This window comes from Citrus sinensis, chromosome 3 (assembly GCF_022201045.2).
Source record: "Citrus sinensis cultivar Valencia sweet orange chromosome 3, DVS_A1.0, whole genome shotgun sequence".
Classification (NCBI taxonomy): domain Eukaryota; kingdom Viridiplantae; phylum Streptophyta; class Magnoliopsida; order Sapindales; family Rutaceae; genus Citrus; species Citrus sinensis.
The window spans coordinates 41,783,965-41,806,427 of NC_068558.1; the positions used below are offsets into that span (position 1 = coordinate 41,783,965).

Sequence of the window (22,463 nt, forward strand, 5' to 3'; positions counted from 1 at the left end):
AAAAATTTTTGTGTATTATTTTTTTTTTACGCCGCCAAGCCTGCCTTCATGAAAAACCCTAAAGCTCTCAGCAAAGACATAACCCAACATTACACACACACTTGCCCCTTCTCCCTCAGAAGACTTGCATAGGCCCTTTACTAAGAAACCAAGATGGTAAAGAAGAGCAAAAGTAAGAAATAAGTCACAATCTGATTTCCCACAAGCTGTTCATTTCGTTTTATAATTGATTTTATGACGTGATTAATGCAGAGAGTAAGAGTAAGAGAGTTCCGTTGCGTAAGAAATACAAGATTATAAAGAAAGTAAAAGAGCACCACAAAAAGAAGGCCAAGGAAGCCAAGAAGCTCAAGTTGAGCGGCAAGCGAAAGGTAGAGAAGGACCCTGGTATCCCCAATGACTGGCCATTCAAGGAACAAGAGCTCAAGGCCCTCGAAGCCCGCCGTGCTCGTGCTCTCGAGGAGTTGGAGCAGAAGAAAGCCGCGCGCAAGGAGAGGGTATCGCCCCATTTTGACTTTTATTTACTATTGTCGAATTTATTGCCTGATTAGCTTTTCAAATTTGTTGGCTGGTTGATTTTAATGCTTTATTGATTAGTCTTGTTGAATGGTTTATTATCGGTCTGTTTTGGTATATTCATTTTGCTTTTTATTTCTTGTTTCTTTTTGGTAATCTGTAAAGTAAGCTTTATCTGTTGCCTCAGGCTCAAAAAAGGAAGCTGGGTTTACTAGAAGATGATGATGTCTCCATGTTGGCAGATGCGGCCAATGGGAAAGAAGAAAATTTTGGGGAGGGAACAAGCACTGCATTTGGCAAACATCGGGGTGTGTTCATACTTAATTGAAAGATTTTTCTGAGTGGAAAGATAAATATATATATATATTTTTTAATGTATTTTCTTTATGCCTTTTAATTCCTTGTGACATTTTGTACTTAAAACAGATAACTCAGATAGAGCTTTCTATAAGGAGTTGGTTAAAGTCATTGAAGTATCAGATGTTATCTTGGAAGTTCTTGATGCTCGGGATCCTCTGGGAACTCGTTGCATTGATATGGAAAAGATGGTGATGAAAGCCGGCCCTGACAAGCACTTAGTGTTGCTACTGAATAAAATTGGTATCTGTCTTTACCCAATCTTTGTCTCTTTTACTTCCTTGCATTAATTAAGAAGAATGTACCAAACTATCATGGAAATATTGCTGCCTGAAATTGAGCAAAATGAAACTAGGAAAGATCTTGAAAACAGTCAAAGGTTGTCATACGCAGATCAGAAAAAAAATTAGAAAGAAGAGTGCTTGGAAGAAATTGGTAGTTGGTTGTAAATCATGATCATTATTGAATCAATTGCTTTTGCATGTCTGCTGTCTCACACTGTGTATGTAGAGATGAGAAATGGCTTGAAGCAACTTTTCTGTTATGATCTCAATATCTCATATAGTTAGTTGGTTTTTGGTTGCCACTTCATTCTAGTAAGTCCGTCAAATGAAAGATATGTAGGTTGATACTTTTTTGTTGTCGTCGTTTTTTTACGGATTACATGTAATTTTTTTTTTTTCAATTAGATCTTGTCCCACGAGAATCTGTGGAAAAGTGGCTCAAGTATCTTAGGGAGGAATTGCCTGCTGTTGCTTTTAAGTGCAGCACCCAAGAGCAACGAGCAAACTTAGGGTGGAAATCCTCAAAGACAGCAAAACCCAGCAATATTTTGCAAACCAGTGATTGCCTTGGAGCTGAGACTCTTATTAAATTGTTGAAAAACTACTCAAGAAGTCATGAGGTACCATTGTCATTTTTCTTGGGGGTCAACAGTTTTTAATTATAGCTAACCAATCTTTTTGTTTTTATAAGGATGATTACCACTGGTCTCGTTTCTTTAAACGACTGTTGTAGCTGCTTCTTGAAGTTTTGATGATTTATGTTTGTTGCCAGAATTTATCTGTTGGTTGTCTTTGTCTGTTTCAGATCAAGAAGTCTATCACGGTGGGTGTTATTGGTCTGCCTAATGTTGGCAAGAGTAGTTTAATCAATAGCTTGAAGAGATGCCATGTTGCAAATGTTGGGGCTACCCCTGGGTTAACCAGGTCAATGCAGGAAGTTCAGTTAGACAAGAATGTTAAATTGTTGGACTGCCCTGGTGTTGTAATGCTTAAATCTGGAGAAAATGATGCATCTATAGCTCTTAGAAACTGCAAAAGGATTGAAAAATTAGATGATCCAGTTGGTCCTGGTAAGTGATCCACTTCCTTTTACCTCTTGTGCTAACTAGTCGGTTTGAGTTGGTCCTTGTTGTCAGTTTGTGTGGAAACTTTTCTCTCGTTTGGATAAGGCATTGTTTTTTCTTCTGGTTTTGGATGGTTTTGTTTAAAGATGTTTCTTAGAAAGTTAGAAGTTTGTTCTTGCTCATGATGAAGAATCACTTGGATCACTTCAATGATTATTGCTGTTTTTAAGCCGTATCTCATTGTTCCTTCCTGTTTTGAAATGATCTACATATGAATTTAGATCTCAGACTGGTTAAAAGAACCTTCTGGCACCGAATACAATAAGAGTTGTGTTGCACTCCAATAGAATTCTCTTTTAGGAATACAGTGTTCATATTAATTTCTGCATTGATTACTTTAACTTGTGTTGACATTTCTTTCTGTTAATAATCCAGTGAAGGAAATTCTCAACCGTTGCCCTGCCAATCTGTTGATATCACTATACAAGCTCCCCAGCTTTGATTCAGTTGATGACTTCCTGCAGAAGGTGGCTACTGTCAGGGGTAAGCTTAAAAAGGGTGGTATTGTGGATGTTGAAGCTGCTGCAAGGATTATTCTGCACGACTGGAATGAAGGTATGAATCTGTAGGCATTGCCCTCTTAATATGTAAAGAAAGGAACCTGAGGATTCATTAGAATAACCCTAAATTATACCGAAGGGACTGATTTTCTTTGTTGAATTAATAGTTTTCTTGCATTTGATATATTTCAGGTAAAATTCCATATTACACTATGCCTCCGGCTAGGGATCAAGGAATTCCTTCAGAGGCAAGGATAGTTTCAGAGTTAGGAAAGGAATTTAATGTTAATGAGGTTTATAAGAACGAATCTTCATTCATTGGAAGCCTCAAGTCTATTGACGACTTTCAACCTGTTGAAGTTCTTCCTTGTTGCCCTCTCAATTTTGATGAGGCCATGCTAGAGGTTTGTAATGTTTATATATTTAACTTAAGCATTTTAGATCCGTTGTTGTTTAAGGCTTTAACTGGTTCTTGAGTCTGCCAAATATTTTGATGAATATCAACAGTAGGGCTGCAAAAATGTTTGGATTTTTTATGAAGGTTAACTTTAGGGCTGCAAAATTTTTTGTATAAAAAGAATTTCAATGTATATAGAAATTTGAATGTATAAGATGGTGCTTGACATAATCTGTCTTACCAATCTTACTTTGTTATACTTTTTGCATTTTTCACACCTCAGGAAGAAAATCAACACAAGTCAACTCAAGGTGACGGAAGACAGGAAGTTACACATGACAATGGTGAGGACCATCCCATGGGATCTGAAGAAGACAAAGCAGAAAAAAGCAAAGCCCCATCTGCCACAAGCAGGCAGAATGAGAAGCTCTATTCAGCAGAAGGTATACTTAATACAAAAATGAGAAAGGCAGAGATGAAGAGAAGGAAGAAGGCCAAGAAAGTGGATGCCATGGATGATGACTACGACTTCAAAGTGGATTATGTCAAGAATGGGTTTTCCATGGATTTTGGAGAAGAGGATGATGAGAATCCAATCACTGCTGAAGTGCCCATGTCTGGTGTTGACTTGGGTGATGAGTGACAATTAAAAGCAATCTCATCTGTATGCGTCTGTTTTCTTCCTTTTTTTGTGCTATTTACGTGCGGGCTTGAGCTCCACAGGATGTAAGAAATTTTGTTAAGAACTTCCGATGCCGTTATTTATTATTAATTGTTCATTATGTTATATGCTTATTATAAACTCTGGCATGATTATAGGGCTATTGCTTACCCAATAACCTCACCCTCGTACAATGTAATGGGAAAATGTTGGATTGATTGGTATAATATAATACTCTTTCAGTAAAAGCATCTGATGTAAGTCCCAAATTCCAAATCACTATTGACTTAAGTATTTGATTGAATCCTTATTTACAAGTCCAGACTTGGTATACTTGTTGAAACCGGATGCTGGACTGAGGTAGTTAGGGGAGTAGCTTGTGCATATTTCTGCGGCCAAAACAAAGAAAGCAAACAAGGTTTAGAGCAATAACTTTGATATTCAAGCCTTGGTGTGCGCGGTTTTCAAGTCCCAGCTATCTAATGGAATGGAACTACAGCAGACTGATTGATTTTACACGTCCGTTGTTTCACACGGTAATTTTAGACGGCCTCATTAAACTTGACTAACGATGCAACATGTCATCAAACGACCTTCAACAGCTAATGCCTCTCTCACGAACATGTATCAATAATGAAAAAGATCCAAGCCAACTCGTGATTCGTTGGATTTGAATATTTCAGGAACTAACACTAGTTGGTGCTTCGGGAGGTTTAATATACACGACATATTCAATGTATAAGAAAATTTTGTATAGGTACTTGCTCTCAAAAGTAAATAGATGCTTAGTCCTCATCGGACACCCCTAAACCAGAACCCTGGTCGCCTGGATTTGGATCTGTCTCAGCATCAGGGGTAATTGGTTCAGAAGGACTTGCAGGAGTCACATTGTTGGTGGTCGAGGGTGAAGCTGAAGTAGCAGCAGAGACTGGTGTTGCATTTACTGTACGAGACTTGGGAACAAGTCCACGTACCTCCATGGCTTCACGTGCTGCTTTTTCCTTTGCTTTTTTTGCTCTTTCCAATACATCTTCCTGCAATAATCAATCATATTTGCATATACACAAAGATTATCAAATGTCATGTATTACAACAGCTGTAAATACTACAGATACATATTCCAATCTGTTGTTGTATGGCCATGACATAATAAAGGTAGTGCGATGTGCAATGATCTAGAGCAATTAATAAGCAAAGCAGAACAAAAATTATAAAGTTCGCACGTTCAATCATCAAAAATGTTAATAAGTAGTTGTTTTATGCTTAATAAAACCATAATTTGATGTCAACATTTAAAGTTTTCCCCTCAGCCTTCTCCTAGCATCTTAAAGAGTGATGAAAGATTCATGTTTATCCTGCAAGACATTTATATGACTTGATAACAATTGACTAACTTAAGATCATAGAACTAGGATGCCATGACCATCCATTATTTTGGAATGACCACTTCCTCAACACAAGCTAAAGTAATGGATTCTCAACAATTATAATCAGATGCTCCACAACCTCATAAAATAATCAAACACAAGAAACTCTAAACTTGTTCCCCCAAGAAGGCCATGGCATTACTAAAAGATTTATACTACTTCCACTCTACAGCTTTTCCTTGAACCACTTCCAATTTCAATTGCCATATCACAAACATCATCTTCCAAAGAAAACGGCTATGCAATGCAAACCAAGAGGATGCAATAAAGGGTAACCGCATTGCGAGCCTCTATGTCAGTACCGAATATAATTTGCATCAATAGCAAACTAATTGGCTCACTACCTGAAATTCCTGCACTTGCTTTTGCTGCTCGGCTTGCAACCTACCAACTGTACTCAAAAACTCCCCAACTGCTGACTCAATCCTCTCATTAAGAGCTTCTGCAACAGCCTTCCCCAAGAAAAATGCATCCAGTACAGTCCTACTCTCACCATCACCTGAAAATGTCCGTTGCAGAATATCACTTGTAAATGCAGCCAATAACCCACGACTCATTATCCAATTAGTACACAACATTTCATATAGGGCTTAATTTAGAATCAAAGAGGTTCAAAATTTTTATGGAAAAACTAAAACTGAAGACACCCCATCAAAAAAAATTTCTCAAAGAAACAAATCCATAACATAAATTCAACAAGACACCATTTTGTCAGTTCATCATTTCGTATTGCTAACTATAAATAATATTAAAAAAAAAAAGATTTAAATTAGGGTTATTACCGGAACCAGAAGGAGGGCCGGGCTTGGTGGTGCTATTACATTGTAGTGGGATTCTTCGAGGTGATTTTGCTCCTCCAAAGAAGCCAAGACCGTTAAGCTTTAGATTAGAAGAACATGTCAGAGTACGAGGAATAACTGGAACTGAACTCAGTGAATTGCCGAAAAAGCTGGCTTGTGTTTTCGATTGAATTGAGGAACACAAAGTTGTAGTAGGCGGAGAAGCTGAAGTCACACTGTTCATGTTTTTTGTGGTGTTTCTAATTGTTTCGCTAGCGTCTGCCTTGTACTTGTCATCAAATCATCCGAAATTTTTCATAATTCGTGGGAGACCAGACCAGCGAGCGAGTTTGAGACTTTGGATCGAAGAAATTTTTTTTTTAATAATGATATTATATTAATTATATTATTTATTTTTAATTAAAATTTTTTAATTATATTCTAGTTCTGATAACTGAATTATTAATCATACTGTATATTGTTTATATATATATATATATAGTTTTAAAAAAGCACTGATATTCATAAAAATCAGTGACGAGGCTGATACGATATTTTAGGATTGATTTTGATAACGCAATGTGTAAATATTGATGGTTCGTTTAGTTTACGGAGGAATTGGAATCAGTATTATTTATTGCGTTTATTTCATAAAATAAGAGTCAAAATTGTGGAGCCGCCTCAAATTGAGAATACAGAATGAGAGACTGATTTTAAAAAAGAAAGTTAGGAATCAAATCTCCTAGGGTTAACCATTTACCTTAATGAATATTATAATATTTTAAAAATACCCTCATTTGAATTAATGCATATAAATGTCAAAATAAATAAATAAACTCATCACTGTCAGTGCTCCCCCGTCATGTGGTCATCGTTTGTGGAGCAATAGCTAGTCACCGATCAGTTGTGTCATAGGCAGTAATGGTCACGGGTAGTAGCCATTGCATCGTGAAGTCAAACCACCACCACCAGCAACCGTCGGATTCCGACTGATGATGATGATGCTGACAATGTTGTTGTTGTTCTTGATGATGATTATCATTATAAATGATAAAAAAAAAACATAATAATTAATTAATATTAAAGTTAACAATAAAATTATTATTAACAATAATTATCAATAATATTATTATTTAAATAATAATAATAAGAATTAAAATATAAAATAATAATTATGACAATAATTAATTAACGATTTTTTTAGTAATCTGTAATAATCTAACTCATTTTAATTTTAATTTTAAAATAAAATAAATACATTAATAGTAATACTACTCATTCTCATTCTAATTATAATTTCTACAACTTAAATAATTTATTCTAATTTCCATTGACATTCAGATTCAAGTTCGTTCCAATTCCAACCATACCATTAAGATAGAATCGAAATGGTCATATTTATTTTTTAAATATTTTTAAGAAATTTAATTTCATTAATATCCACAAAAGACTCGAATCCTTTTCCCTTTGTATAGACTACTGTGTTCTCTATGAAACACAATTTTAAAATAAATAATTCCGGTTGATATGATTTATGTTGGAGTAATATTATCAAATAAAATAAAATAAAAGAAAGAAAGAAAGAAGTAGAGATAAGCATGAAGCCACGAACCTTATACTACGAGAAAGAAATTAATATTGTTGATTTCATGAGAGAATCAAACCATCCTCATCCATTTCATCCCGTCAGCAATTAAAATATCTATGAAATCTACTGTCATTAATATTTAAAAAAGAATTGTTACCTACCACACTATAATAATACACCAGTGAGCACCTCTTTCCTAATTATTAAAAAGTGGAGGGGTTCAATTGAAATATATGTACAAAATTGCCATCAATAATTTTCTTAATTGTCAATTTGGAAAGCCACTGTGTAACGTACATATATTGCATTTCTCAATGGGCGATAAACATTGACTCCACCTTTGTAATTTTTTGTCATTATCAATACAAGACTCGATTTGCTGTTCAGCGCTCATCAAAAGAGAATGGACAAATCAGGGGTAAGTTTGACTTTGACACCGATTATTGTGTGTAAATTTCTTGAAACATACACATAATAATTGAATAAATTAAAAATATATATATATATGATAAAGTAATGTCTCAGGAACATCTAAACTGACTCCTTTTTCTCGTTGAGGAATTAGAAGAAGCACGTACGAAATTCGCTTATGAAATATATTTCTATTCTCATTTTAATTTGCACACAAGACATTAACACGCCACATGAGATGTCTTATTGGCTCTTTTACTTTTACAACATCAGAATGGAGCTGCTGGCCCATGTACAAAACACAAGGGGAATGGGAATATAATATAAATTAAATACATTATTTTTTTTTTCATTCTATAATTTATTATTTAAAGTAACTTTTTTATTATTTGGTTCATCTAACTTTAACTGCCTGACAACCACTTGGGCTTAGCCACTCCCTCACATATGTGAGGAAGGGGTTCGAGCCTCCGCAGTCGCATTGTACGAGTTTAATTTATATTTCCTTCCTTGGAGCTTCAGAGCTCGAGTGAAAACAGTCTTTCTCCTAGGATATGAGTTTGATGTCCCTCGAATATTTGAGAGGGTTACAAAAATCTGAGCAGTGCCATATCAGCATTAATGTCAATAGGTCTCAATATATATATATGATTGTACATATCAATTATACTCTCATGTAATATGAGTTGTAATTTGAGCAATAGTCTTATGTCATAAAAAAAAAACATTTTATCAATTAAGAAATATATTGCCTGTTATTTGGTAAACTATCACGGCTTGATTCACAAATCATATCATTAGGCACGTAATTAATTAGTTTTTCTTTTAATTCTAGACAATAACAACCGATGGTGTTTCTTGATGGAATTGACCAAACACATTGATGAAAACTATGTTCAATCTATTCTTCTTCTCTTTTGGAGAAAATGAATGGGAATTATCTTCTTCGTAAACCGAATAATATTATTTAGATATTTTTCTAAATAATAATTCTCTAACGAGGATATCCTCATTTTAATAAGGATGTCATAGATGATAAAAAAAGATAAATATATATATATATATATATATATATATATATATATATATATATATATATATATATATATATTGTCTCTAAGTTATTAAAATCTATAATTTTTTTTATTAGTGGCATCATTAGAAAAAAAAAACTCATTTTATAAGCTAATTCATCTATTATAACTAATCAGCTTTTGTTAATATTAATTGGTCACCAATTAATTCAATTTGCTAGTTACTCATGCTATATCACATAATGATTTATACATTAGGCATTATCATTAAAATACAAATTTTGTAAGTCAACTTTATATGAGTAACATTGCCGTTAATATTTAAAAAAAAAATCAATTATAACTTAGAATATTTGCACTTATTACACGATAAATCGAATAAGTTTTTGATGGACAACTCCGATTTATATTTATCATTTATTACTAGGCAATTGATTCCTTCGTTTCTCCATTCTTGCTAAAAAAAAAATAAATTAATCTACGTTGCTTTCTATGTGTCGTGCTTGTTCATTTCATTTGTTGTTGTAATCATTATTACCTGTGCATTTCGTACAAGTCAAATTGAGTTAGGATTTAGATTCTCCAAAATCTTCTTATTGTTAATAATATCATTAACCATCACCTCCTTTATTCAAATTCCGTGTTAAGGTCTATGCATTTTTCAGCTATCATGTTTATGTGATTTAAAAAAACTATATTTGGTATCGTCTAACTTTAACATCGTATATCAGGGAGATTTTAGTAGGGATGACAAAAATCCCCACGGGAATGGGTACCCTCCCCTAATGGGGAAATTCTCCAAGAGTACATGAATAATTTTACACCCGATTTCTTATTCGGAGAAAGGACGAGAAAATTTTTTTACTCAGTTTCTTATTCGGGGAAAGGACGGGGATGAGGTGGAACCCCTATCCCCTCCCCATTCCCCCATTCTAATTTTTTATTTTAATTTTATTTTTTAAATTACTAGTAAATAAATAATAAATTTTGAATTATATTATAAAATTATAAATATTGGTAAAAATAAAAAATATCAAAATATTTATATTATTAAACTTTTAAGCCTAATTAACTAATTAAAGTCTTAAATTTTTATTTAGGACATTAAAAAGGCTAGATAGATTCTATTAGCCTAAAAATTTTGTTTTATTAAAAATATTAATTAAGTATCTACATTTATTTTATTGTCGATATAAAAATAAATTCTTTTTATTTTTATTGTAGGATTATGAAGATTGACAAAGATAATTATTTTGATAATTTGTATTTTGCATGTGACTTTTGTAATGGATCAATGTTAATGCAAGATATATTTCAAACTTTACTTTTATTTAAATTTTTTATTTTAATATAATTAACTCAAAATAAAAAATAAAAAATATATTAGTTATTCGGGGATCGGAGACCATCGGGGATCCCCTGTTATTATTCGGAGAGGAAATGAAAATTCTCTTAAGTAATTCTGATGGGAATGAGGACGGGACGGTACATACGTAAAATATTTAGGATGGGTAAGGGGAGATTGGTCCCCTCCCCTCCCCTCCCCATTGTCGTCCCAAAATTTTAGTGAATCTAAAAACATAATGGAAAATTAATTAATTATAGAAAAAAATGAGGGGGATTTTGGTCATTTTTCCGAAAATAGGCATTCAAGAAACAAATTAGAAACAAACTACGTAAAAAGATTTTCTTATCATTTAAAAAAAGGAAAAATTGCGTCTTCTAGAATAAATCAAGCTTTGACGGATGCAAAGCGTAGTTTTAAATGATGAAATACATCAGCGCGTTCGAAAATTCAAAATTCAAACAAGAGAGGTTGCGTGGCATTTCCGTTAATTCACCTGAACGCGGAGGGTGGCTATTAGCTAAGCAACAACTCACAAAAAACGCCACAATTTTGCTTCCCCTCTAAGCAAAAACGAAAATTCGCTCCTGTTTCTCACATAAAATCACTCAATTGATTCATTTTCAATAACAACAACAACAACCGTTTTCTCTCTCTCTCTCTCTTCGTTCTTCTCTCTCTCTCAGGATTAGGGTTTGTTCTTGTTGTTGTGGTCGTATTAGTAGTAGTTGTTTTTTATCAGAAAAATGGGGCAGCAATCGTTGATCTACAGCTTCGTGGCTCGAGGAACGGTGATACTAGCTGAGTACACGGAGTTCACCGGAAACTTCACCGGCATAGCTGCTCAGTGTCTCCAGAAACTTCCTTCTAGTAACAACAAGTTCACTTACAATTGCGACGGCCACACTTTTAACTACCTCGTTGATGACGGCTTCAGTATGATTCTTTTTTTATTTTTTCAACTTCTGTTTAAGATTTTATTTTCGCTTTGATCTGTGCGGTCATCGCGTTTGTTTTTGATTTGTTTCATCGGTTCCCGGTATTCATAGCTGTGTTGCTTTGACTATTGATTTTGTAACTGTTTGATTGTGTACGAGTTTAGATCTTGAATCGCTAGGATTGATAACAAAATAGATTATGAAAAAAATAAAAGGTTCTGGTTCTTGGAGCTTTTGAAGTTTGTATGACCTCGGCTTTGTGGAAAAGTTAGTACAAGTATGTAGCCGTTGTTCTCTGTTAGTGTGTAGACTTTGATTTGATTTAATTTTCACACTGTTGACTCTGATTTCTGAGAAATTTGAGGTAATTTAATATTGAGATAATTTCCTGTTGTATGTTCTTTTTTTTGGCTGCTAAAATAATTATCTCATCTCACGGGAGCTGGTGATTGTATGGTGATAGTAGCGGAAGATGCTAATTTAGTGTGAGCTTATAGTATGATGGATTTTGATTATGATATTTTCCTTTTGCAATTCCTTGGTAAACTGATGCCACATAATTTTATTTGTTTTAGAATTTTCCAATTTGATCTATGTTTCAGGCTTAGATTAGTGTTGGAAAGAAAAATAGATTAATGTCGATATTTCCGTATCAGTTCAGAACTTTAGATCTATCATTACTGTTTGTTGGTTTATGCAGCCTTTTTTACTATTGCCCATATTTATCACTGTTGGTTAAATAACTTAAATTAATGCTGTTCTTTGTCATAAAAAAAAAGTTAAATTTAATACTTGAAAATGTTGTTTGGGGGCTGATTCATCAATCGTCTGTCCTCAACTCTAATTAGATGATAATTTGATTATATAGTATCTCAAATTATGTTTTAAAAGACAAGGTTTTTCCGGTCATGTAATTCTTGATGATGTGTTCCTTACTGGTTCACTTCTTGAGTCCTGCTACTCCTATTTCACAAGATTTAAACTGTTGGTCCTCTATAGTTTAATGGGAAAACTAACTTTATTTTTGAACATGCAGCTTACTGTGTGGTTGCAGTTGAATCTGTTGGTCGACAGGTTCCAATTGCCTTCCTTGAGCGTGTGAAAGAGGATTTTACAAAGAGATATGGTGGAGGAAAAGCTGCAACAGCGGTCGCTAACGGCTTGAACAAGGAGTTTGGGTAATCTCTCTCTCTCTCTCTCTCTCTCTCTCTCTCACACACACACACACCACACACAAAAAAAAAAAGAAAAACAACTAACTTATGGAATGACTTGTTCCCTGTCAAAGAAAGTAGATTAATGCTATAAAATTGTTGTCAATGATATAGGCCCAAATTGAAGGAGCATATGCAGTACTGCATCGATCATCCAGAGGAGATCAGCAAGCTTGCTAAAGTGAAGGCTCAGGTGTCAGAAGTCAAAGGTGTTATGATGGATAACATAGAGAAGGTGAGTTATTGTTGGTTGTACTTGTAATTTCTTATTGGTTCATAATAAATGAAATTATCGTCCTTTAATGGTTGAACATGCTTCCTGTTAGTTTCTTTTAGTGGGATATGCCGATGTGTTGTTCAATAATAAATTTACGATGCAGGTTCTTGATCGTGGAGAGAAAATTGAGCTTCTGGTGGATAGAACAGAGAATCTTCGCTCACAGGTCAGCAAATGCATATCATTTTGTTTATCCTTAAAACTAGACTCAATACTTTCAAAACCTAGATAGGACAGGTTTCTGTTTTGTTGAGTGGCTGATTTCATTTGCCTTGCTTCTTAGATGATGGAAAATGAATGAAAAGTTCTACTAATCTGTAATGGGAATATCAAAATAGCACATAAGTCAAATATTATGAAGGGATTTTAGACCATTTGGAAATAAACTTTATTTCTCATTTTCTTTGTCAACTCTTTCATATTCAACCATGGAATTTTTCTAGCTTTAACCATTTCAACAGCAGACTCAGTTGCGTATAGAATCTCCCTGACAAGAGTATACAGAATTACCATTTGCCCCTTGGCCCTTTTTACATTGCATGGAATCTTGGCATTTTTCTTCAGTATTGATTTGTTACTTTTATATACTTTTGCTTTGATTTTCAATTTTTATCTTGGCTGATGTTGTAAATTTTCATTGTTCTGGTGCTACAGGCGCAGGATTTCAGACAGCAGGGAACCCAGATGAGGAGAAAGATGTGGTTTCAGAACATGAAGATCAAACTGATTGTTCTGGGAATCATAATTGCCTTGATTCTCATCATAGTATTATCTGTATGCGGTGGCTTCAATTGTTGATGATACTTCGTACTCTATTAGTATTGTTGCTGCTTGTCAACTGTTTCTTGATGTGTTTACTCGTAATTTTGTCCGTTCTCACAAGACCAATGCTTGTATAGTCTGTATTTTTTGAATTGTTCTGATAACAAATTTCTTGATGTGTGGAAGTTTGTCTTTCCATTTATACGGAGCATTGAAAATTTTGGATGACTGAACTGATAGAAAACATTGCATTTAAGGTACATTATGATAATTCTAGTCTCTCATCAGAAGACAATTAGATGCGAATCATTGTCCTTTGTTGATCTTATAAATTAAATGTTGAAGTGGAGCATATCCATCAGTGAATATCGGAATCAAAGACTATTATCGATTTATCTCTCAAACAAAGGGTCACATGCTCTTTTAGCACAGAAAATCAATTAAAATAGAATCATTCTTTCATAGGTTGATTTCCATGTTATCTATCAGCCTGACAGTCCCAAACCATACAGCGACACAGATGACAACAGGACTCTTGATCTCGTCCACTGCCTCCAGGCTTTCTTGATTCACAATCTGCTGGCAACAAGAATCAAACAGAAGGAACTCAACTTTTTGTATGTATAAATGCTCAGAGTCTAATAACATGAATTGGAGCTGCCAATCATATTTGATGCTTGTTATATTGCTGAACAAATGCACAGCAAGGAACTCGGATAAAATAGTATCAGCAAGGAACTCAATATATTGCTGAGCTCAGACAGTCACTTGTCAGACAGAAATCTCAACCAAAGTAAAGATGATTCTCATCGAGATCTACAGAAAAACCACTCAAACCTATGTTGGTTCCCCACCTCAGAGTAAAACAAACTCAGATGCTATGATATCACTATCCCATTATTATCACATCACTTGAATTCCTAAACCCCATAAATAAACTTATTTTCCATTAATCAATTATAACTGTCAAAGAAGAAGAACAGAAAAAGTTTGACAAAATTAATGGGAAGCCATAAAATGAAATTGGAGATGTGAACAAACAGTTATGCAATAGTTGAAATATGCAGAATAAAAATCCCCCCTTCAAGTTCACAAGATCATATCAGTTTTAAGGAGCAGGAGCAAGATTTAGTTTTGAAACTGAAGTACAGTTGACTCATTTGATGTATAGAGATTTAATTGGTATCCTAAAGCCATTTAAAAAATGGTTTGTTATCTGATTTGCTTTGAAAAGTTGAAAAATGCATGTGTCATTTCTAGTTGATCCAAACAAACAACATAGTTGAACAAAAAGAAAAATGAAAAAGTTTTTACCTCCACATAGTCAATTCTTCCCCCAGCTCCATTTATTTCTTTGATGACCAACTCTCTTAATTCTTTACAGTTAATTTGACCCTTTTGTGCAGCAGATTTAGCCCAGAACAATGATCTGCTTATCGACAATGCCTGTAGAAAACATAAATAGATGAATATAACTTTGTGACGAAACTATACGAGGAACCTTAGTAAATGTTGTTTGTAGATAAAGGTGCAATTGCTCTCTTTCAACAAAGCTAGTAAAGTAGTGTAAACATATAATAATACCTTTGAAAACTCACAAACAACTTTTTTTTTTGTCTTTTTGATAGGTATAAAAGCAATTGTTAATAATAAGTTATATGATCTGAACAAAGAAGTATCAAAAGGCATTGAAAAAGGACCTTTTCCCTTTCTTCAGGTTTAAGGTGCACATTGCGAGAACTCAATGCAAGGCCATCACTGTCTCGCATTATCTCAGAACCTATCACTTCAATGGAAAAATCAAGATCCCGAACCTGTAGGAATCAGGCAGAAGATAAATCAGTAATCAATATGTTGTATTTCCTTGTACATTATGAATGTCATCATTCTATTTGTAATTTTGTATGCTGCTAAACAGAGGAGTGACATTAAGATTAGGACTTGTTTAGATGGCACAAACTGAATCAAGAGTCAAGCCAAGGATATGAACTCCTTTGTTTGGGAAAAAAAAAAAAAATCGTAAAATCTAAGGCCTCCGAAGCTCTTCTTTTCCCATGCTCAAGTCTATAAGACGGTAAAGAAACTGAGGTGGCTCAAACAGAGATGTGCCCTTCTTCCCAGAGATACAGCCATATTAACAGCAAATGTATGCCATGTAAATTAGCCAATTGCTTCAACTACCCCTTATACAACGTTTATCAAACAGCCCTTTAAGCAATTTGTGCCTCCCATATATTATACTTTTAACTCGTATCAGCTAATCACGATGATCATTGAAGAACTTTTTCAGTCAAAATGTTTCACATAAGCATGTAAATCCAATATCCAAACACCAGCCCGGACAAACAATACTGTCAAACAAATTTCACATGACAGCACTTGGCCATCATATTCAATATTTATTCAACGAACAAAAACACCAGCGTCTCTTAGTTAGCAATGATGAAAATTGACAAACACAAAAACGAAATAAAGAGGGATAATTCCAGTGCTCACCATCCGCTGAATAACTCGCAGCTGCTGATAATCTTTCTTGCCAAAGACAGCAACATCAGGCTCAACAATGTTAAACAACTTGGCAACAACAGTAGCAACCCCTCTAAAGAACACAGGCCTACTCTTTCCGCACATACCCTTCTCCAATCTCTCGACTCTCACCCAAGTCTCATGCCCTGCCCCCGTCTCCTCAACACAAGACGACACCGTTTCATTCTCACTCTTTCTAATAGCATTGCCAATAACAACACTCTTGTTGTTATTATTATTGTTGTAGTCATAAAGATTGTAAGGGTGAAAAACGACATCAACCCTTTGAGGAAGAGACTTTAACTTGAGGAGGTCGCCATGAAAATCAGAAGGGTAAGTGGAGAGATCCTCCGAAGGAGAGAACTGACCTGGGTTTACGTAGATTGAAACAACAGTGAGATTGGTGCGGTTGTGGGATTCTTTAATGAGTGATAAGTGGCCTTCATGGAGATAGCCCATCGTGGGCACTAAGCCTATGGTCTTGCCTTGGGATCTCATGGCCCTTGACCACTTGCGCATTTCATTCTTGTCTGTTATTATCTCTGGGTCTGTGTTGGTTGTTGCCATCGAATTGTAGACGAGACAGAGACTTTTGGAATTGAGAGAGAGTGAAAATTTCGAACTTGGATGATCGTTTTCAAAGGAGAAAGAGAGAGAGAGAGAGAGACAGAGCATAGAATAGATTGTTGTTATTTGTGGGAATGGCTTTGGTTAGAGTGCCCATTGTGCCACTTTTAACTACTTAACTGAATGTGGCGGGTCGGTAGATGTTGAGGCGGCGCCTCTAACGTTGACAATTTTTATCGCTCTCTCTGTTTATATTTTTATTTATACATATTTTAATGCTTTAGTCCATAATCATCGCATACGGCATAGCCTGGCTAATGCTAATGCTAATGCTAATGCAACTGCGCATAATTTTCTTAATTTTGCATTACAAAATAATGGTTTTACCGTGTGGAAACTGAGGACTAATGATTTTTTCCAATAGAAAAAATAAAAATAATCAGAACTTCCTAATTGAGTTTAATGATATGTAGGCCAAGAGGGGTCGATTATGATGATCGTGAGGAAGTTTATATTTTTTTTTCTTTTTTAGGAAAAAAAATATTATAAAGATTTCGAGTAATGCCAATATCCCAAATTTTAGATCAAATTTTCATAGTAACTAATTTTTTTTTTAAAAAAAAGGGGGAGAGACATATCGTCTACCAAGTGGTTCAAAAATTTCATAACTTTAAAATTACTATTAAATAATGATACAACCATTTAAAATACTTTGTATAATTAATTTTAAGTGTACACCAAATTTTATTTGTAATTGTATTTTATTTGTGTCGCACTAATTTATTAAACAGTCTCTCCATCAGTTTAATTGAAACGCAAAACTTGTTGTTAACTTGACTATATATTTAAAAAGAGTAAATCTTATCGTTCATCATCATAAACTTTTGTCTTGTGTTTTAATATTTAACCAATATTTGCAACTTGTATTAATCGAAACAGAAAAAAATATAGAACGTGAAAACATGAAGTCCATTGATTTTGGCTCATGTCCATTATTTACAAGAGATACTCATTACTTTGCAATTATAAATATGGAATTGTTTTTTTTTTCAACATAAAGCTTTACCTTGCACACCCCACAATTGAACAGCAGCAGAGAACCTCAAAAAGGAGAAAGGCACAAAAAAAATAGTAGTAAAATAGAGTTAACATGCTATCCGATCCCTAAAGGAAGAAATCTCTTCAAAGATGGGAAGCCTTTTGGATCTTGATGGAGCCCATACCCTCACCATCTCCTCAAGCCCATTAACAAATTCGTCCTCCAAATTGAGGCCCAAAAGATCCGACAAGTCGGGCGGGGGCTGCTTCGATTCCAGTTCCAGTAACAATTCCTCGGCCCGTTTTCTTGTCCTACCATCCTCGCAGCCGGGTATTCTACCGTACAACACGTCTTCCAGAACCGAACGCGCTTCGTTGTATCTGGTCCGTTTGATTAGACAGAGGCCCAGATTGCATGCCTTGTTGGCGTCCGGATCAATCATTTGGGCTTTCTGATACACTACCTCAGCTGCCATGAAGTTTGTTTTTTGCATGTAGGCCCAGGCCAAATTTCCCTGCAAGACAAGTGAATGTTATTGTAGAAGGGACAAGGACAAAAGATCCTATTCAAGAAAAAAGATTGCTAGAGCACCCTATTTCTCTAATCTTGATAAGTGGAATGTAACAATTTAGATACGTTTTAATAATGGTTTGGTAATTATTGAATGCAGTTATGAACTTATAATTCATAATGTGATGATTAGAACAATTCAATAAATTTGTCTATTATAGTGGAAGTAAGAAATCAACGGTTCAAGATATATATACTTCCACTGTAAGAAACAAATCTATTGAATTGTTTTAATCATCACAGTGGAAGTAAGAAGTCAACGGTTCAAGATAGATATATATATATATATATATATCTATATATATATATATCTATATCTATCTTTAAATATTTACTTCTTAATTCAAATATAAGAGACAAATTTATTGAATTGTTTTAATCATTATAGTGAAAGTAAGAAGTCAACGGTTCAAGATATATATATACACACACACGCGCACACTCTCTTATTGTAGTAGTAGAATGATTTCAAACTAATTAATAGATTATACACACACACTTTAGTTGTTGCTCTCATAAGACTTGGTTTGAGTTTTCACGAGCATATAAAGTATGTAGGTATATATTCTTAGCCCAGCTGCCCAAGTACACACTCACTAAACTTTTTTTTTTATTTAATTTTACATATGCATTTAAATAGACTTCTACTCGATCCAACTTGCAGCTATTAGGCATTAGCTAGTGATTTGGGGGAGAAAAAAAGGAAAAAAGTGAAATTTGGATTGTATGTAAATAACAAAAGATGGGTAATTACCAGTAATCTGGAAGTTTCTTGCCTAACAGAAACCTGAAACTTCTTGCCATGAGAGCGTGCAGTTTTGGTAGGTTTTCCATTGAAAGCCTCTCCTTGATATATCAATCTTAGCTTCCGTTTTAGCATCTCAATTTGCTCCTCAACTTTCCCACATTTCTACAATCCCATTAATATTATTATCAGCCAATATTAATCATAATCACTTAATCAAGTACGCATATTTCTTTAAGGGGTGAGAATAAGACACTTCACATAATTATGATACGTAATCAATCTATAACGCAACCGATGTGATGATGCGTCATCTGTTGATATATGGTACAAGTTCAATATCAATGCATTTTCATGATGAATATTATCATCTAATATATAACAATTAATTATAAACGTCCCATCGGGCGAGATATATACACAAATTTCATTTTATTTAGACAATTAATTCAATTGAGTGTAATATATATATATATATATATGATAAAAGCTGAGTAGTCCAGCTATATATGCAAGTCTAGTATTATTGCTATCTAAATGTTTAACCTATAAGTATCATCTTAATGGTTCAACAAATCAGGTTACATAAATTAATTAGGGCAAATAATTACCTTATATAAGTCGATGAGGACATTATCGAGAGATTCTTGCGACTGTTTAGAGCAAAGGCCTCGAAAAGACTTGATGGCTTCGATGGCTTCTTCACTTCTGTCAAGTTGCTTCATCACCACAGCCATGTCCTTCAGGGCACTATCCACTCTATCTCCTGCGTTTATTGCTTTCCAAAACAACACTATCGCTGCTTCTGGATCCTTTTGAACTAGCTGCACCATTAACTATATATTCAGCTATATTTTCAACTCAAATTTCATTGACCACGCCTCCATGTCCAGCGAATTAATCTTGCTTTATTTACTTGGTAATCCAAAAGGAAACTCACATAACTCGAGCTATTACACGTTTTCAGACTAAGAAGAAATTAAAAAGAAAACAATATTACATGTATATTGAGCTAGCTAGGTTGAAGAAAATAATACAACTTATGAATCCAGAGTCATGATTTTATATGTCCTATTCTTAGTAGCAACCAATGAATAATGTATTTATAAGACATGTAATTAAAATGATCAAGAATTAATTAAAAATGAAAACCTGAGCATGCTTAGCTCGAACATAAGGACCATCGCCAGCGGGAACTTTGTGAATAACATGAAATAAATCTTCTTTTTTACTTGAAAAAATCTTCTTATTATTAGAACCCATCTCCATTTCCTTGCTCTCTGACTCAGTTCTCGGGTATCTCTTTTTGTTTTTCTGATAAGAGTGAACCAGTGATTCATTCATTGATAGAGGAAAAAAAAAAAATTGCAAGTTATACAAATGGTCTAAAATGGGAGGTATGACGAACCTGGACGATATGATGTCTATATTCTCTGATTCGAACTTTTGTTTATTGTTACTGTCGGTCAATCATCCGAACTGCCACATCTTGATTGGAGATATATCATCTCATGATAATTATATCTATATATATATATTTTATGGTTGGGAATGTTAACTGTTAAGCCGCTGTCATATTTTGAATATTTAGACATAAATGATATGATATGATACGATAGAACTGTAAGATTATTTGTTTTATTATCTGAAATATTAATAGGTTTGAATTTAATTGAAGTCTGAATAAATTTGAATGAAAATGTCATAATGAAACGTTTGTTTGTTTTTTTTTTCAATTAGTAATTTGACGTAAATATTATTTTAAGTGGTGCATATATTTGTTCTTTACAGTTTATAATTTTCATAAGCTAATTATTTTGGTAGCATTAAAAAAAAAAATAGTATCATTGTTGATCTTAATATAATTTTATAATAAAAGATATAATTATAACATCAGCCTTTATTATAAAGTCAATATTGTTGCTTTAATTTGATTCATCACAATGGATATAATTTGATTTGTTCAACATTTGAGTTTAGTTAAAATTACCATGTGAATAAAAATTTAAAGTAATTAAAAAATAAATTCAAGGATAATACAAAAAATTAGGTTTATATACATAATATTAGAAATACATGAATTGTTAAAGGTATTTTTGAGATTTGAAATTAAAATTTTCCATTTAGATTTCAGATTTCAGATAAAATTGTTTAATAATAAGTGATAAGTTAAAAAAAAATTCTAAAATAAGTAAGCTAACGTTTGTTCTTTTGTCTGAATTCTAAATGGATCTAAATTTTTCTAAAGTCTGAATGGATCTGAATATATTTTTTTTAAATATATGAATATAAGTGGCATCTTGTTTGTTTTTACAATAAAAAAAAATTAAACTTGGTTATTTGAAATTTATGTCTTTGTAAATTAAATAAAAAAAAGAGGGTTAGATTTCATAATTTAGGAAATAAGTTATTTTACAGAGATATTTTTAGAATATAATATTTACTTGTTATTAAGATATTTTTCTATTTAGATAAAAGTTACAAAAATTTATTTTTTCTATTCAAATGTAAATATCTGAAAATCAGACATAAGTTCTAAAAAACAAACAAGTAAATTTTAGAAAATGTCTGAAATTAATAAAATTTCAGACTTCAGATATTTAACAAACAACCTCTAAATGTTTGAAAAAAATTAAATTCATATTTCAGATTAAAAAAAAAAACACCTAAATAACTTGTTTCAATTATTTAAACCTAAGATAATTTAAATTTTTTTTTATCTCATCCATGTAACTATGTGAGTGGGTTCGAAGCCCGACCTTCTCAGTTCCAAGTTTCCAACACAAAATGTTTTTATCAATTCAACCAAGTAATATCCGTTGCCATCCGCAATACTTTGGATCACTGCCGTAGCCCACTGGCTGTAATATTTTTATTTTTATTTTTACCATGCATGCAATGTGCAACTCACCCTATTTGTTGTTAATGACTCTTATTAATAAATTCTTTTACTTACTATTGCAAATATAAAATTGAATGAATAATGATTATTGATTCATACCGATGACGTCACGGGTGAACCTGGTCTAGAAAGCAGTCATATTCATAGCTTAAAAAACAAAAATTTGGCTTGTGGGCTTGAGAATATAGTGTAATAATTTCTGTGTCCCAAATGATCTGAAATTTTCAATAACATAGAGTAGTTTGCCCGTTTGTATCAAATGGGTCGCTGGCCGCTACTCAAATGACCAAATTACCCATACAGTATTATATTTTGGGCCATATTTTTGGTCGTCAAAATATGCGGACGAATTAAAGGTACTATAGTCATTACAAGATTAGAGACCTAATTGATATAAATAGACAAATCGTGTCCTAATGTAACAAATGTGAAAAATCAGGGACTCAGACGTTATTATCCCGCTTACGTTTTTGTGGTTGATTTGGACTTGACAAGGGATG

General features: G+C 33.5%; 5 protein-coding genes across 6 annotated transcripts; 2 read left to right on the plus strand and 3 right to left on the minus strand.

Moving 5' to 3' along the window:
* The first annotated feature begins 3 nt into the window (after nt 1–3).
* LOC102622968 (guanine nucleotide-binding protein-like NSN1) lies at nt 4–3,965 on the plus strand. Its single transcript, XM_006479245.4, has 9 exons — nt 4–172; nt 253–497; nt 704–824; nt 943–1,116; nt 1,563–1,777; nt 1,963–2,227; nt 2,657–2,836; nt 2,974–3,185; nt 3,462–3,965. Exons 1-9 carry the CDS (start codon nt 154–156, stop codon nt 3,819–3,821), a joined length of 1,791 nt encoding a protein of 596 aa, XP_006479308.2. The 5' UTR covers nt 4–153; the 3' UTR covers nt 3,822–3,965.
* Nucleotides 3,966–4,470: 505 nt separating this feature from the next.
* LOC102623257 (uncharacterized protein At4g13200, chloroplastic) lies at nt 4,471–6,434 on the minus strand. The gene is made up of 3 exons (XM_006479246.4): nt 6,049–6,434; nt 5,611–5,765; nt 4,471–4,873 (listed from the first exon to the last, which is right to left on the minus strand). The coding sequence occupies exons 1-3, from the start codon at nt 6,287–6,289 to the stop codon at nt 4,625–4,627; spliced, it is 645 nt and encodes a 214-aa protein (XP_006479309.2). The 5' UTR covers nt 6,290–6,434; the 3' UTR covers nt 4,471–4,624.
* A 4,480-nt stretch (nt 6,435–10,914) lies between these two features.
* LOC102623838 (vesicle-associated membrane protein 722) lies at nt 10,915–13,839 on the plus strand. The gene is made up of 5 exons (XM_006479248.4): nt 10,915–11,359; nt 12,398–12,539; nt 12,690–12,810; nt 12,956–13,018; nt 13,507–13,839. Exons 1-5 carry the CDS (start codon nt 11,170–11,172, stop codon nt 13,648–13,650), a joined length of 660 nt encoding a protein of 219 aa, XP_006479311.2. The 5' UTR covers nt 10,915–11,169; the 3' UTR covers nt 13,651–13,839.
* Nucleotides 13,840–13,980: 141 nt separating this feature from the next.
* On the minus strand, nt 13,981–16,858 carry LOC102623556 (pantoate--beta-alanine ligase). The gene is made up of 4 exons (XM_006479247.4): nt 16,111–16,858; nt 15,315–15,428; nt 14,929–15,060; nt 13,981–14,190 (listed from the first exon to the last, which is right to left on the minus strand). Exons 1-4 carry the CDS (start codon nt 16,813–16,815, stop codon nt 14,074–14,076), a joined length of 1,068 nt encoding a protein of 355 aa, XP_006479310.2. The 5' UTR covers nt 16,816–16,858; the 3' UTR covers nt 13,981–14,073.
* A 795-nt stretch (nt 16,859–17,653) lies between these two features.
* Nucleotides 17,654–20,564, minus strand: LOC102629680 (hypothetical protein). 2 transcript variants are annotated; one of them, XM_006480147.4, is made up of 5 exons: nt 20,470–20,564; nt 20,214–20,375; nt 19,673–19,885; nt 19,071–19,226; nt 17,654–18,260 (listed from the first exon to the last, which is right to left on the minus strand). In XM_006480147.4, the coding sequence occupies exons 2-5, from the start codon at nt 20,328–20,330 to the stop codon at nt 17,853–17,855; spliced, it is 894 nt and encodes a 297-aa protein (XP_006480210.1). In that variant the 5' UTR covers nt 20,331–20,375; nt 20,470–20,564; the 3' UTR covers nt 17,654–17,852. The 2 variants fall into 2 exon arrangements, with proteins under 2 accessions (XP_006480210.1, XP_015386398.2); XM_015530912.3 differs by lacking the exon at nt 20,470–20,564 and having other exon boundaries at nt 20,214–20,431.
* Nucleotides 20,565–22,463: the final 1,899 nt, after the last annotated feature.